The 13,439-nt window shown below is 45.0% G+C and overlaps 1 protein-coding gene across 2 annotated transcripts in view; it reads right to left on the bottom strand.

Annotated features, from left to right (window-relative positions):
* Positions 1-6,196: 6,196 nt before the first annotated feature.
* ACOX3 (acyl-CoA oxidase 3, pristanoyl) overlaps positions 6,197-13,439 on the bottom strand; it is a 103,088-nt gene continuing 95,845 nt past the window's right edge. For both annotated transcript variants that reach the window (XM_019526030.1, XM_019526029.1), the window contains exon 18: positions 6,197-6,604. In XM_019526030.1, coding sequence (XP_019381575.1) covers positions 6,485-6,604 — 120 coding nt within the window. In that variant the 3' untranslated portion in view covers positions 6,197-6,484. The remainder of the gene's footprint in view (positions 6,605-13,439) is intronic.

The following is a 13,439-nucleotide window of genomic DNA, read 5'->3' as shown; positions in this document are numbered from 1 at the left end:
CAAATTTGAACAGGGTGCTTTTTACCCCCTTGTCCAATTAATACCCCCTTAATAGGCTATTGTGCAGTCAGTGTCTTGCGTAGATGTGCCCACTAAACAATACCTATTTTTAGGGCCATCTGATTTAAAGAGTTGGAGAAGGGAGCACTTTTCCTCCTATCACTAACTTCAACCTAGAGCTTCTGAAAGGGGCAGACAATGTCTGCCTTACTTGTCTGCCAGAGAGAACTCCTCAAACTAAGGGGACCGTCCTGCCATAGGAATCTTCCCTATACTACATATTTAGAAAGGTACATTTTCCTGCATCATAAGCTCCTCTTAAACAGACAGCTAATTCAGGACCCGATTCTAGTGAAGTGGACAAAGCCAAAGCCAAAAAGCCATAGTCACATAGGCCTCTGGGACTGCATACAGACATTGCCCCTGTGCTGCTCTAAAAAAATTCATGGCAGTACAAAACCTGAGCAAACACACATCCAGGCACAACTGCCCCAAATTGTAGTAATTTGTAGAAGTAATTGTGCTGTCTTTTTTGCAGTGAATATTTATTTGATTATGGTACAAGAGTGCAGGCAGCCCTGGACTGCCTGTACCCTATAGCTGCCCCAGACACCTGGGGCTCAGGGGCCTGTTTGTGAGGAACAGCAGCCCTGGGCACCACAACCCAGGACACATAACTGCAGGCCCAGGGCAGCATTTCCGCATTACACACTTGCAGACACAGACCCCAGGAATTCCTCTGCAGACATGGAGTGGGGAAGCCCAGTTCTCTGCCTTGCACCTGCAGGGGAAAGCCCAGGCCACACATCTGCAAGTACAGAGGGCCCTATGGCTCTCCTGCAGGGAGATTTCCAGGCACCTGTCTATCAGCAGGGGAAATCCCCTGCTTGCAGATGCAGTTGGCAGTAGGTTGAAATTCATGCTTGAGATCCACTGCAGTGGGATCCTTGGGGTGTGCATTTCATGCTGCCATGCCCTGGGCAGGGGTGTGGTCTGCAAGTGCAGCAGAGGGAATTTGCATGGTGTACATAGTGCATGAAGGGAATTCACATGTTGTTTCACAGGATTGGGCCCCTGAAGCCCCAGGAACCTAACCCTGAAGGATAACAGCCTCATGCAATGTCTGTAGGTGCCAATAACGTGAATCAGCCATGCCCAGGCACATCCCCTCCAAAAATGACTTCTGTTTATATCCTGGGGACAACAGAGTGACACAACATACTGATTCAGTTCAATTAACCATACTAATGACCTATTGCTGAGTATGGGATAGGAAGCACTGAGGCAGACTACTGGTGAACTTCTCTGGGAACATTGTGCGGTAGAACAGGGATGTCACATATATGAGTAGTCTGTGGGTGCACATCTCCTGAGATGAATGTGGTCAAGAGCTGCAGGCTGTGTGGCATGACCCCTCCTTCTCCCAACACAGTAGGCACCCCCCTACCAAGGCCACCATCCTCATTGTACCATATGGGGTTGCCTGCTACACTGAGCCATGCTGCATGGGCACCCCCATGCTGCACAGGGGCCCCTGTCCCCTCAACCCTGGGTTGCACTTCTTCACCCCCAGGCACAGGGCAGGAAGCAGCGGCTCAGCCAGCACCAAGCACCAAAAGCCTGTAGCAACACCCAGACCAAGAGCCAGGAGACCATGATGGACCTTTGCAGGCCACATCTGACAACAGCAAAGTTTGATGTATCCATTTCTCCCCACCTTCCTCTCACAGAAGCCAAGCATGCAAACCAAATTAATGAGATGAACAGGGATGTGGAACAAGCTTACTACTCTTTCCAATATGTAGTTTTTAATGTAGGAGGAACATAGTATGAACCCTGCTGTTGGTTCTACACCAACGGCCAAATCATGTGTATATTTAAAGTTAAAACATCTTTTAAAAACACAAATACCATATTCACCAAAATCCAAGGTAACTTTGATTTGAAGGTAACTCCCCCAATAATTAGATTCTATTCACGGAAATTTATAAAGCTGTTATAATTTTCTACGTGTAGATTTTAATTATTGGTGTGCTATCTTAAATTTATGCCCCCCCACTGCTGCAACAGAGCAAATGGCCGGCGGGTGTGGGCAGGGGTTAAGCAGCCAGGGAACAGGCAGCAAGGGAGGCTAGTGGCCTGACACTTTCCACTTGTTGCCTGTTCCTACCATCACTAGCCCCCCATTTGGCCTTCTCCCTCAGTGCCTGCATGTCCCAGCACCTTGCAGTGATGGCACCTCAAACCCCAGCCTTGGACCCAGGACCAGAGCTGCCACCACCACTGCTGTTGTGTCATGGCTGTGCAGGGGTTGGAGCAATGACATGCTCTGTGCCATGTGGTGGAGCAGGAGCCAGAGAGTAAATGTTGACAGGGTATTCCTGAGGCAGGAGTTGGGGGGATGGGGTACAGAGGTAGTGGAAGGTAAATGGATGTGGGATAGAGGGCCAGCCTCCATCCCTCCCCTCATTTTGAATGGGGGAAAAAACTTGTCCTGGATGCTAGTAAAAATGGCAATACAATTGCTGGAGTCCCAGTTTTCTGTGCATGTGGGACAAAGATCAAATCTTAATATGGTTATTTTATTTCTGATTAATTGTAACAGTTATAATTTTCTCCATAAAATAATGCCATCAACTGGATATTTTTAGAAATAATGAGGTGAAGCAACTCAAAGAAAAGAATAATATACAAGAGTGTGTTTAAATGCTAGGAGCATCTAAATTCTTAAAAAGGTTTCTATCAGATATGCAGAATAAAGGTAATCCATTAGAAAAAGATGAAAGAAGGGATAAAGAAAAAGCAGGGCTAGGAAAGAGTAAGCTCAGATATTTTGCCACAGAACTAGAAAGGAAAATGAAGCTTTGGGAAAGGATTCTGATGCTTGCTGTTAAAAATCAAATGCATTTTCAGTGGATATTTTTCATGTTTTCATTTTAATGAAACGTTAAATCTACTTGATTAATAAAAGTACCAGACAATAAAGATGTATACACTGGCATGAGAAACATCTAATGGAATGGCAATAATGCAAAAAAATCCAAGGGTGTGATCCTGTTTCCCTTTCTAATAGTAAAGATTCTAGCCTTGAGTCTTACTCATCTAACAAAACATTTCTAACATAAATAGTTTCTTTGGCTTGAAAGGGTATGTTCATTCAAGTAAAGCGAGGAGGATTTTATGTTAGATCCATTCAGAGTAATGGAAAAATGATACAGGAAAGGAAAGCAGGCATTTAACCTGAATTTTATTTAAAATATATATCATCATCTGTTATTAAAAAAATTATGTTAACTTCCCTCAATACGCAAACGAAAATATTCATACCTTAGGGAATATTTATTAAACATACATAAAAATTGATCTCTTTCAGTTATATGAATTATCTTTCTACTTTGTTACAGACCTAATAATTACAATATCACCATAAAACACTGTTTATTTATAAAAATCTATTTACCAGTTAGTTGCCCAATCAGCTTTGAAGCAAGAGGCACAGTTTCAACAGACACTGAATTATATAAGGTCAGATTTTGGCCTATTAAACTTAAAAGTTGACATTATACTGGGGGTGGGGAGGTGGGAGGGTGGCAATACTATTATAATCACTAATGAAAATATACAGTAGTTTCAAGTGTGAGTGGGCACACATCACACAAGTGAACAAGATGCTTTGAATTAACTATTTGCAGGGAGACATAAAACTTAAAGGATCAATCAAAAATCTCAAAATGAAAAACAACTTATTTCTTCATTTGTACTGAAAGAACAATCACATCCTTTAAACACTGTGAACAAGATAGCATAAATCAGAGTAGCTTCATGGGTCTCAAAAGGGCCACTTTAGTTGGAACAATGATACTATAATAGTTTACCCCTAATAGTGATCTTCTCCTTTTTTTAAAGTTCTCCTTTGTTTCCTCCACTAGCTTGGTAAGTTTATGGTGGTCTAGCTGTCTGTTAGTGGTTGTCAACCTTATTAGACTCAAAATACCCCTTGTTAGACTCGTGACACCCCTTCGAAAACACGAGCTCTTACCTTTCACTCATTTTTTGACTTTTGGATTTTAGAAATATACCATATTTATTCAAAACCAAGATGAGTTTTTTTCCCCATCTAATACAGCACGTGGGGAAGTTCCTTGTTTTAAAGTACAGTGTTGCTTGTAGGTGTTATAAGGTTTTGGCCCCTTTTGGTCGGTGCTTTGCCCCCCAGTGACCTCAGGGTGAGATCAGGTTTTGATGCCACCTAGATGTTTCGGGTGCTGCCCATTGTTTCCTGCCACGTCTTTGATGTTCATTGTTGGGGAGGCAGTTCCCTGTAGGTGGCCCAAGGGGGTCTCGGCCCTGGGCTGTCTTCATGGGGCTCCAAACCTTCCCTTTACCCCGCCCTTACTATGTCCTCGGCCTGGGTAGATACTGCTCACCGCAGGTATTCCCCTGGATGATTTCACCTCATCCACACTGCTCGCCTCAAAAGGGTTGGGTCTTCCTGGCTGTCAGTCTTTTCCGGTCCATCCCTCATCTTTGGGTCAGCTCCCCTCACCCCAGGCAATTAAACCTGCCCCGTCCAGAGCTAGACTGTAACTAAAGAAAACTTAACTGAAAAATGACTGGCATTGGTTCCTTGCAGGGACTCGCCCAGCCCTTGTATCCTAGTAGGCTTGGGGATAGACAACCGCCCTGTGCCGTCTCTGCCGGCTCTTCCGGCATGACCTCCCTGGGGCCCGGCTGACCTGTGGTCAAGCTGTCCTGGTCCCACCAGTCAGCCAGCGTCATTCACTTCCCCCTCCCGGGGGTCTGTGATCCCCCGTGCTCTGCTTGCTGCAGGGCTGCCCAGGGATGTCTGTGGTCTTGAGGGGCTGTCCCCGGCCATGGCATCTGAGCTCCCAGTCAGAGCCCTACTGTTCCCCTGCAGCATCCCAGGAGGCTGCTGCTGCTCCCTGTTGGGGCTCCCTTGCCCCTGTTGGCTCCCAAGGCTGCTTTCTTGCCTGTCTGGGCCCTTCGGCAGGCACCCAGCTCCTTCCTCTGGCATCCAGGGTTTGAGCATTCTGGCTCCGCAGCTGGCGTCTCCTGGGTAGTGTTCTACTTCCTGCTCCCTGGCACCGGCGCAGCTGGATCTCTGGCTGCCTTTTGAGCAGCCCACACTTCTCGGGAGCCACGCCTCCAGTGTTCACTAATATGCAGGCTCAGGCAGCTGCAGAACTGCCAACTTCCTTTTGGCTGCTGCTCATTCTAACTCCTATGGTGAGTAGTGGGGCACGTTGGGCAAGAGTTTGGGATGCGTTGGGGGGGCTTTTGCCTTCCCTCTCACACACAGAGTAGAGGGTCAGGCAGCTGTTGTTGCTCCAACTCCAGCCTTGGGGTTCAAGCTGCAGCTGCTTCCCAACTGCCCCCCAACCCACAGTCACATCTTCCTCCACAGCCTCTTCCTCCAGGGTCAGAGCTGGTGCTGCTGCAACCACTGCTGTATGGTTGGGCAGGAGCCAGAGTGACTGTGTGCCCCATGTCCCAGGCTAGAGCAAGGATGGAGCTGGGGAAGGGGTAGAAGCAGCAGCAGAAGGAAAAGTTGCAAAGGCAGTGGTGGAAGGGGGGAGGTGGAAAGAGGGCAAGTGGTGGTGGTGGGGGGTCAGCTGTTAATGGGTGCAAGCACTGCAGGGGGGGGTAGGTACCAGGGGGGCACAGGCATGGAGAGAAAATAGCAGGAAGGGCAGATGGTGGTGGTGGTGGGGAAACCAGCAGGGGGGGACAAGTGGTGGTGGGAAAAGGCAGCAGGGGGGACAAGGTGCAGGGGGTAGGGTCAAGAGGCAGGGGTGAGACACTTGACTTCTCTCTTACTTGCCCCTTACCACTGCTTGTGCAACTGTAGTGGTGGGAGATGAACTGAAGATGACTTTCCAATAACTGGATTCTAGATGTTGAACATTATAAGTTTATAAATTTTCCTTATACTATACAGAATCTAGCTATTGGGTGTCATCTTGGATTTTGGTAAATATGGTAAGAGCAATTCTTCTGTTGCACAGAATTCAGTCAAAGTAACAGTAACATTGTGTGGTGCCCCATGTCACCCTTAATTGAATCTTACAGTGTCCTGGTTGAGAAACATGCATTTATGGCTTGAAATAGCACAATTATTTGGATGGTCAAAGTCTTCAGCATGCCAATATTTACAGGATTGGAAGATTCTGATCAGTAATGATGACAGAAGTAATAATTAATCTGCACTTATTGAACATATATTTTAAAGTTGTGATAAGCAAGTAATATGAATGGAGCTTTTTGACTGATTAATAGCAAAACTATGCGGAAGTGCTGAAATAATCCTGCCATTATGATTTCAACAGTCCTTGAAACCAAGCTGGATTTGATTTCAAAGTTATTCCAGTTCTTGACATCTTAATACAAAAACCCTCATTTGCAACCTTTCAAAATGTTTCATTTAGGTTATCCCTTCTTAGGCCATTTTAACAGCTTATTTGAATTATAGTCTTGATCTCAGCCTGCCTACAATGGGCTTATTGGTACAAAATTCTGCCCACCATGATGGTCTCTGCAGGACTTCGCTGCCTTGCAAGACTGCACTCCAGAGATTTTTATATAGCTGCAAAAAACAAAAAACAGAGTGGATTAACATAAACCAAAGACAGAAATCATTTGTGTTTTGCATAAGTTAAAATAGTCCAAAGAAAAACACGGAAATAGAAGTGCAGCTTTATTTCAAGTTTTAGAAATAAATACAAAATAAAAATGTGCCTAAACCACGTGAAAGCCAAAAAAAAATTCAACAACAACAAAAGCATATAGGCCTTGGAGCTTTAACTGCTGTAAATCTACACTGCTAAACAGTTTTATGTGAGCTGAAGCTCTGCCCTTTTAACTGCTACAAACCAGCATGAAGAAACAGGAGGAGTCAAAACTCTGGGGTCCTTGATTTTTGGGGACTTTCTTTATTGCGACTGGATATTAATCATTTTCACATGTGTAGTTACTAGAGGAAACATTAACTGAAGCCCTTTCTTATTATGTCCACACCTATAAGACTATGGTGAGGAAACCTAATTATGTCTGTTTTTATCCTTATGTTTTTATCCTTTTCTTTCTTATGTTTCTGGAAATCTTTATAATTTCTCTCCCAGATGTGGATGTTTATGGCTGAGCATCAGAAATTCATCTTTTATCTATCAATACTTCATTAATTCATCAGACTTTTCCAATTTGTTATTTTATACAGCCCAGTTAAAAGGATTAAATGGGAAATAAATTCTGCAAAAGTCAATTTTAATAGTGTGGACTAGGTTGGGCACTAGTCAGGTTATACCTTTTTCAATTTGGAATTATTTGACAATTTCACATTTAATTTAAAATTAAACTCTTAATACTATTATGGAATGAAGGTAAGAGAAGCCAGCTCTTCAGCTAATTCCAATCAGTATATTAACTCTGACTGCTTGAACAATACTTATTTACACTGTTTAAGAGTTTGGCCTCAAGTCCATTTTTAAACAAAAACTGTAAAGAATATTCAATATATTAAATGCACTGGAACCTTGACTGCCTGGGCCACTGTTAAATGAGACTCTAGCATCCATTCAAAGGTTAGTTTGACATCACAATCAAAATTGTGTATTTAGGTTTCAAAAATCCAGGGGACTTCACAGAATCAGAGGGATGAGGTTCTGGAATAGCTCCCACTAGGATTAATGGGGTAGAAGAACAGTTTGTGAAGGGAGTATATGGCATGGTTGAGTCCAGATCCTTTTGCATTGCTCTTATTACTAAAGAATAACTTACACATTTCCTAGAACCCTCTCCCTCACATTAGAAGGGTCTGATTTTCTTTTTGTAAGAATGCAGAAATTGTCTCAATAAAAAAGATGTCCTTCAAACGTTATTCCATACTGGGCTTGGGTAAGTCCATTTGTAAGTAAGGGCTGTCCATTAAGGGCTGTCACCTTTTTCCAATCACTAGTAACCCCTGATAGGGCTCAAGAAGTAGAATTAGTCCTTAAGCCTGGAGTCAAGAATGTTTTTCCCTTTGTACACAATATAATACTTATATTAACTCTCTAAAAGCTTTGTGTTATTCTCTATGTCTTGGTCACATAATAAGCAATAAGATAACTAGATTTCAGGAGGTTGAGGTCAAAGTACTGAAAAGTCTGGGTGTGTTCTATTCAGCATTCCTTTCTCAACTTCTTGGCAAACACCCCAGAGTATGGAAATTTGCTTTCAGGCCCATTCCTCACCAGCAAATTAGTATAAGGGGACAGCCAGTTATTATATTATAGTTACCCTGTAGTTTGGTTCTGCTGAATAAGCCTAGATGGAAAATAAGAATGTCAGTTTATGATATACATACTACTTCCCTCTGTTTTTTTCATTAATATTTTTAAAGTCTGTTTCATTGATATTTTAAGGCCTGTTGTATATACACACATATTTTGGAAGTTTCAAAACAAACTTTCCATTCTTAACTCAAGGAGCCTTCACTACCAAATCTTTTATCAAAAACTGACACATTTCTACAAAGTCTCTCTAATCTGCCAGCACTCATCAGATCTAATGTAATGTCATGCTTTTATCTAACTGCTGAACAAGGTTACAACTCTGAAAGATCCATTGCAATAGAGTGGTTTGATAATGCTGTTTTCTTCCATGGGCATTTACGCACATACTTTTCTGTCCCAATGCTTTGGAGCAGACTCAATTAATCGATTAATCGAGTCTGCTCCACACACGAGCAAAGGCAAACTGCGCTGTGCCATGTGCAGTTGTATAAGTGGCAAAATGTGCGCCAGTGTGCAGAAAATGGCATTGGTGTGCTTTTGAACTAAAGCACCTCTGAAGTGTTTTAGTTCAAAAGTGCCCTACGACCATTTTCTCAGTGCTGATGCACATTTTGCCACCTGTACAACTGTATGCATCGCAGCGCTGGGTGCCTTTCAAAGTGCCTGGTGCTATGGCGCTTGTATGTATAAAAATGCCCCAATTGTCTAGAATAAACTGCAGTAATACAGGCAGGGAACTACCATGAACCTTTTCCACTTCTACTCTTGAAATTTTTCTCTTTACACTGCTACTACCGCCTCCAGCCTCTTGTTGTCCTTTCCCCAGGCTATTCCCCACCTTCTCTCCCTTAAGTGACCTGGGAATAACTGCAGAATGTTACTGTCCCCTCCAGTCCAATACTGCAGTAATGCTGGGAAGTGATGTCAAGCTGGTTGGCTCAATGACACACTGGAAATACTTCATGCCAGAGAAAGCAGAGCTAAGGGACTGTAGTGAGGGCAATATCCTAACAGAGGTACTTAACTTTTGGCCTCTGGGCCAGATCCAGTCCACAGCTGCAAGTCATCTGGCTGTGGGGCTGCTCACATGTCTGGGAATTTGGCAGTGGGGGGAGTGGTGGCACCTCTCCCTTGCTGCCAAACTTCCATATCCACGGGAAGCCTTGGGCCCTGCATGCTGAATCCAGCACCTGATCCCAACATGCAGGGCCAGGTGGGGGCACTACCATGCCCCAGGGCCCAGTCCTGATGTGGAGGGCTGGAAAGGATGGGGGAAGGGGTCCTGGACCCTCTGGGACCCAATTATGACAGGAGAGGTTGGAAGGTTCCAATCCTCTGGAACCCAGTTGTGTATGAGGGGGTGGCACTAGCCCCCTGGGACTCCATCCCAGAGCAGGGAAGCAGGAGGAAGCCACACTGATCCCCTGGGACCCAAATCTGGTGCGAGGGGCAGAGAGAGGGTGGTGCCATGCTCCAGGGCCCAATTTGGCCCACAGGCAGGCTCCAGGCCACCCATCTGTCCTGTGGGGCCAAAAGGTAGGGCATGATTGTCCTAACTGGCATGAGTCCATCATTGTTAAAGTAAATGGAAATAGAAGCCATTGCTTTTAAAAGTCTGTTCTCTTCTGCTGCTTCATGCTGTTCCTAGTATTCCCTAAGGCAGTACAGTCTACTGGTTGGAACACAATTTAAATGGGGAACTTAATCTGGGAACTTAACTGAAACTGCTAGGTAGTAAAAAAGAGGAGATGGTATTTGACTGTTACAGGCTGGTGGGAGGTTTAATTTACTAACATCTGCTAATTGCTTTGAGAAGTTTGTAAGAACTTTGGAAGAAAAGGCATGGTGGAAATACAAATTAAAAAAATGCCAATGTAGAAATCATGCTGATACCCTTGGTGTTACAGTTGCTATTTGGCTTGCAGTCATGTTGTCCTTCTTTACTTTTCTGCCACGCCTTGATGGCAAAGAGATAGATGCAGAAGGAAATTAGAGTGGGAGGTGATCTTCCTGGTAAGCATCTGGGTCGTTACAGTGGGCCTCTTCACAGGGCACCTTCAACCCCTACACCCTGTCCTATGCACACCTGTCATGTTCCAGCATCTGTGCCTCTCGATCTGGTTGATCCCAATATTGCACCCTTTCAGCTACCCCTTTAACTAGCTCACTGATGCTGCCTATAGTGGGCTTGCAGTCCTCTGCTTGCCTTTTTTAGGTGGTTCTCTTCACAGCCCTTCTGTTATCCTGATAAGTGGCTAGTGGTTTGACAGCTGCATTAATGGCTGGCCCTCGTCTCTTCTGGGTCATAGTGTCCTCTGACTCTTCTCCGTGCGTGCATTCACTGAACCACTTATCATCCCCCCACACAGAGTCCAGCCTTCATGGGGTTCCCTTGGAGGGAGAGAGGAATCACCCAATTCCCTCTGCTCCACGAACTGGCTCCTATTGTCTTTTCTTCCTGCAGAAGCCCCGTGTTGGTACATCACTCACTCATGCCGCTGTCTTCCTTGTCAAGCACATTTCTGCTGCTTCCTGGCATCTGGTAAGCACGCTCGGGGCTGTGTCAGCACTCTGGAATGACATGGCCCTAGTCTCTGCTCTGTCAGTCGGAGTGGCCCCTCGCTCTAGTGGTCCTCTCCCCCTGCCTTGGGTCTCTCCTCCTGATCTGTATCCCTTCTACCTCCTGGCTTCTCCCCCAGGAGCCAATCCTCCCCAGCCTGGCTCTCACGTGGTTCTATGCCGGAGTCTGGGTGGAACCTGATTGGGAACACCCAGGTTCCCGGTGCTCTGCACTGTCCCACCTTGCCCACTGCAGCTCAGACATGGCTAAGTTTTCTTCCTCTCCTCTCCATGTGATGTGTTCCTTTTTCCGCCCCAGAGTAACAGGCACCATAGCAGGTGTCCTATTACAAACCTCCCCACACTGTGATGGCCTGGTCTTTTACAGGCCTGAAACACCTCTTCCAGTGTGCTCTACAACAGCCTTCAAAGTCCTATTGGTTGATGGTTGTCCTCGCCACTTCCTTCTGCATCTGTGATAGGAAATCTGCCATGATGTCTAATTTTCCAGGGCAATGTTCTATGAAAAAAGAGAATGGCTGTAGAGCTGTAGCCTACCACATCTAGCGTTTTCTGTTTTTGTTGACTGTAACCACCTCAGAAGGGTGTGAGCCATACAAAACTCAGCCCTACCAGATAGTATCGGAAGAGTTCAACTCCCCACTTAACCGTTAGGCACTTTCTTCCTATTGCTGAATAGCGTGTTTTTGCCCCTGATAATCTGAGGCTAGCAAAAGATACAGGGTGTTCCTCCCCTTTTACTCGTTGTGTAAGGACGGCCCCTACAGCCACAGAGGGGGCATCAGCCTGTAAGCCAAAGGGCTGTTTGAAGTCCAGTGTGAACAGTGCTGGGGCCTGGCACAGGGCTTCCTTGATCTTCTTGAAGAATTTCTAAGCTGGCAGTCCCAGTGTACTGGCCCCAATCATGAGCCTTTGATCAAATCTGTTAACAGGACAGTCAGCTCTCAGAATCAAGGAATAAACCTTCTATAATAATTTACTAAACCAAGGAAAGCATGCAGTTGTTTCTTAGTTCTAGGTAGGCTATAAGACTGGATGGACTCCACTTTATCTGTTAGTGGCTAAATTGGCCCTTGGCCTACCTTGAACCCCAGATATTTTGGATCCCTCTGGCCTAAGGAATATTTTCCAGGGTTGCTGTCAGACCATTACTTCTTAATTCCCTTAGTATATGTTTGAAATGCTGCATGTGTTGTTCCCAGGTCTTGGAATAAATTATGTCATCTATATATTCTGCAGTGTACCTTGATGTGGGGTCAATATGCGGTCCATTAGACGTTGGAATGAGGCAGCTGTCACATGCAGACTGAACAGCATGTGCGTGAACTGATATAGCCCCCATTGGGTCCTGAAAGCTGTTTTTATCCTGTGCTCCCTGGCCATGGATATTTGTCAATAGTCTTTTGTTCGGTCCAAAGTAGAGATGTACCTTGCTGTCCGATCTTTTCTCTATGCTCATAGAGCATTTCCTCTATGTTTGGCATCGAGAACGCGTTGAGAGAGGAGATCGTATTGACTTTCCAGAAGTCTATACATAGCCTGATGTTTGCATTTGGTTTGGGTATCACCACCAGTGGACTTCTCCATGGATTCTGCAATTCCTCGATAATAACCCTCTCCAGCATCACATCCAATTCCTTCCCAATGGGCTCGTATAAGAATTGGGGTAATCTCCTCCAATATTCTCTCACTATGCTCCCTGAGGAAGTAATTATTTTATGTTGCACACCTTTGGCTCTACCCAGTTCTGTCATCAAGATGTTTTTGAAGTCTCTGATCAATTGTTTTATCTGGTCCCAACCATCCTTGGGGATCCATACTCTAATTATAGGTCCTGCCTTGTCTCCCCTGGGACTAGAGCCTTCTCCTCTAAGTCCCAGCTCACGTTCCATTCCTCATAGATCCAGGAATCCCCCTTCTAGGCTTTTCCACTTCTTTAGCAAATTAATGTGGTATACCTAGGTAGGCTTCCTAGTTGCTCTATTTTGTAGTCTGTTGGATTTAGCTTCCAGACTACCCTAAAGGACCCTGGCCATCAAGCAATTGTCTTACTCGATGATCTCTCAACATGACTAACATCTGGTTTCCCATTTGAAACTCCCAGTCCTTAGCCCCTCTATCGTAGTATTGCTTTTGCCATGCCTGGCTTTTCTCCAAATTGCCCTGGGCTCTTTTTCTCACCCTCTCCAGGCGTTCCCTTAATTCCAATACCTACCACATTCTCCTCCTACTTGTTTTCTTGCCAGCCCTCACAGATTAAGTCCAATAGGCCTTGGGGTCTATGACCATATATTAACTGAAATGGTGAGTAACCTACGGATGCCTGGGGCACCTTCTAGATAGTGAATGTTAGTGGCAAAATGCTAAGTTCCCACTTGTAGGTATCTTCTTGGATACCTGTTTTGATCATCACCTTCAGAGTGTGGTTAAACCACTCTACAAGGCCATCTGTTTGTGGGTGATACACTAATGTGTGCAGCTGCCTAATTTTCAAGATCTCCCAGACCCCCTTCAATGCATTCAACACAAAATTTGTACCCTGGGTCAGTTAAGATTTCATGGGGGATT

The sequence above is a fragment of the Gavialis gangeticus genome, unplaced genomic scaffold, assembly GCF_001723915.1.
Source record: "Gavialis gangeticus isolate Ggan-Ray unplaced genomic scaffold, GavGan_comp1, whole genome shotgun sequence".
Taxonomy (NCBI): Eukaryota; Metazoa; Chordata; order Crocodylia; family Gavialidae; genus Gavialis; species Gavialis gangeticus.
Note: the sequence above shows the minus strand (reverse complement) of the source record. Positions and strands in the feature narration are given on the sequence as shown.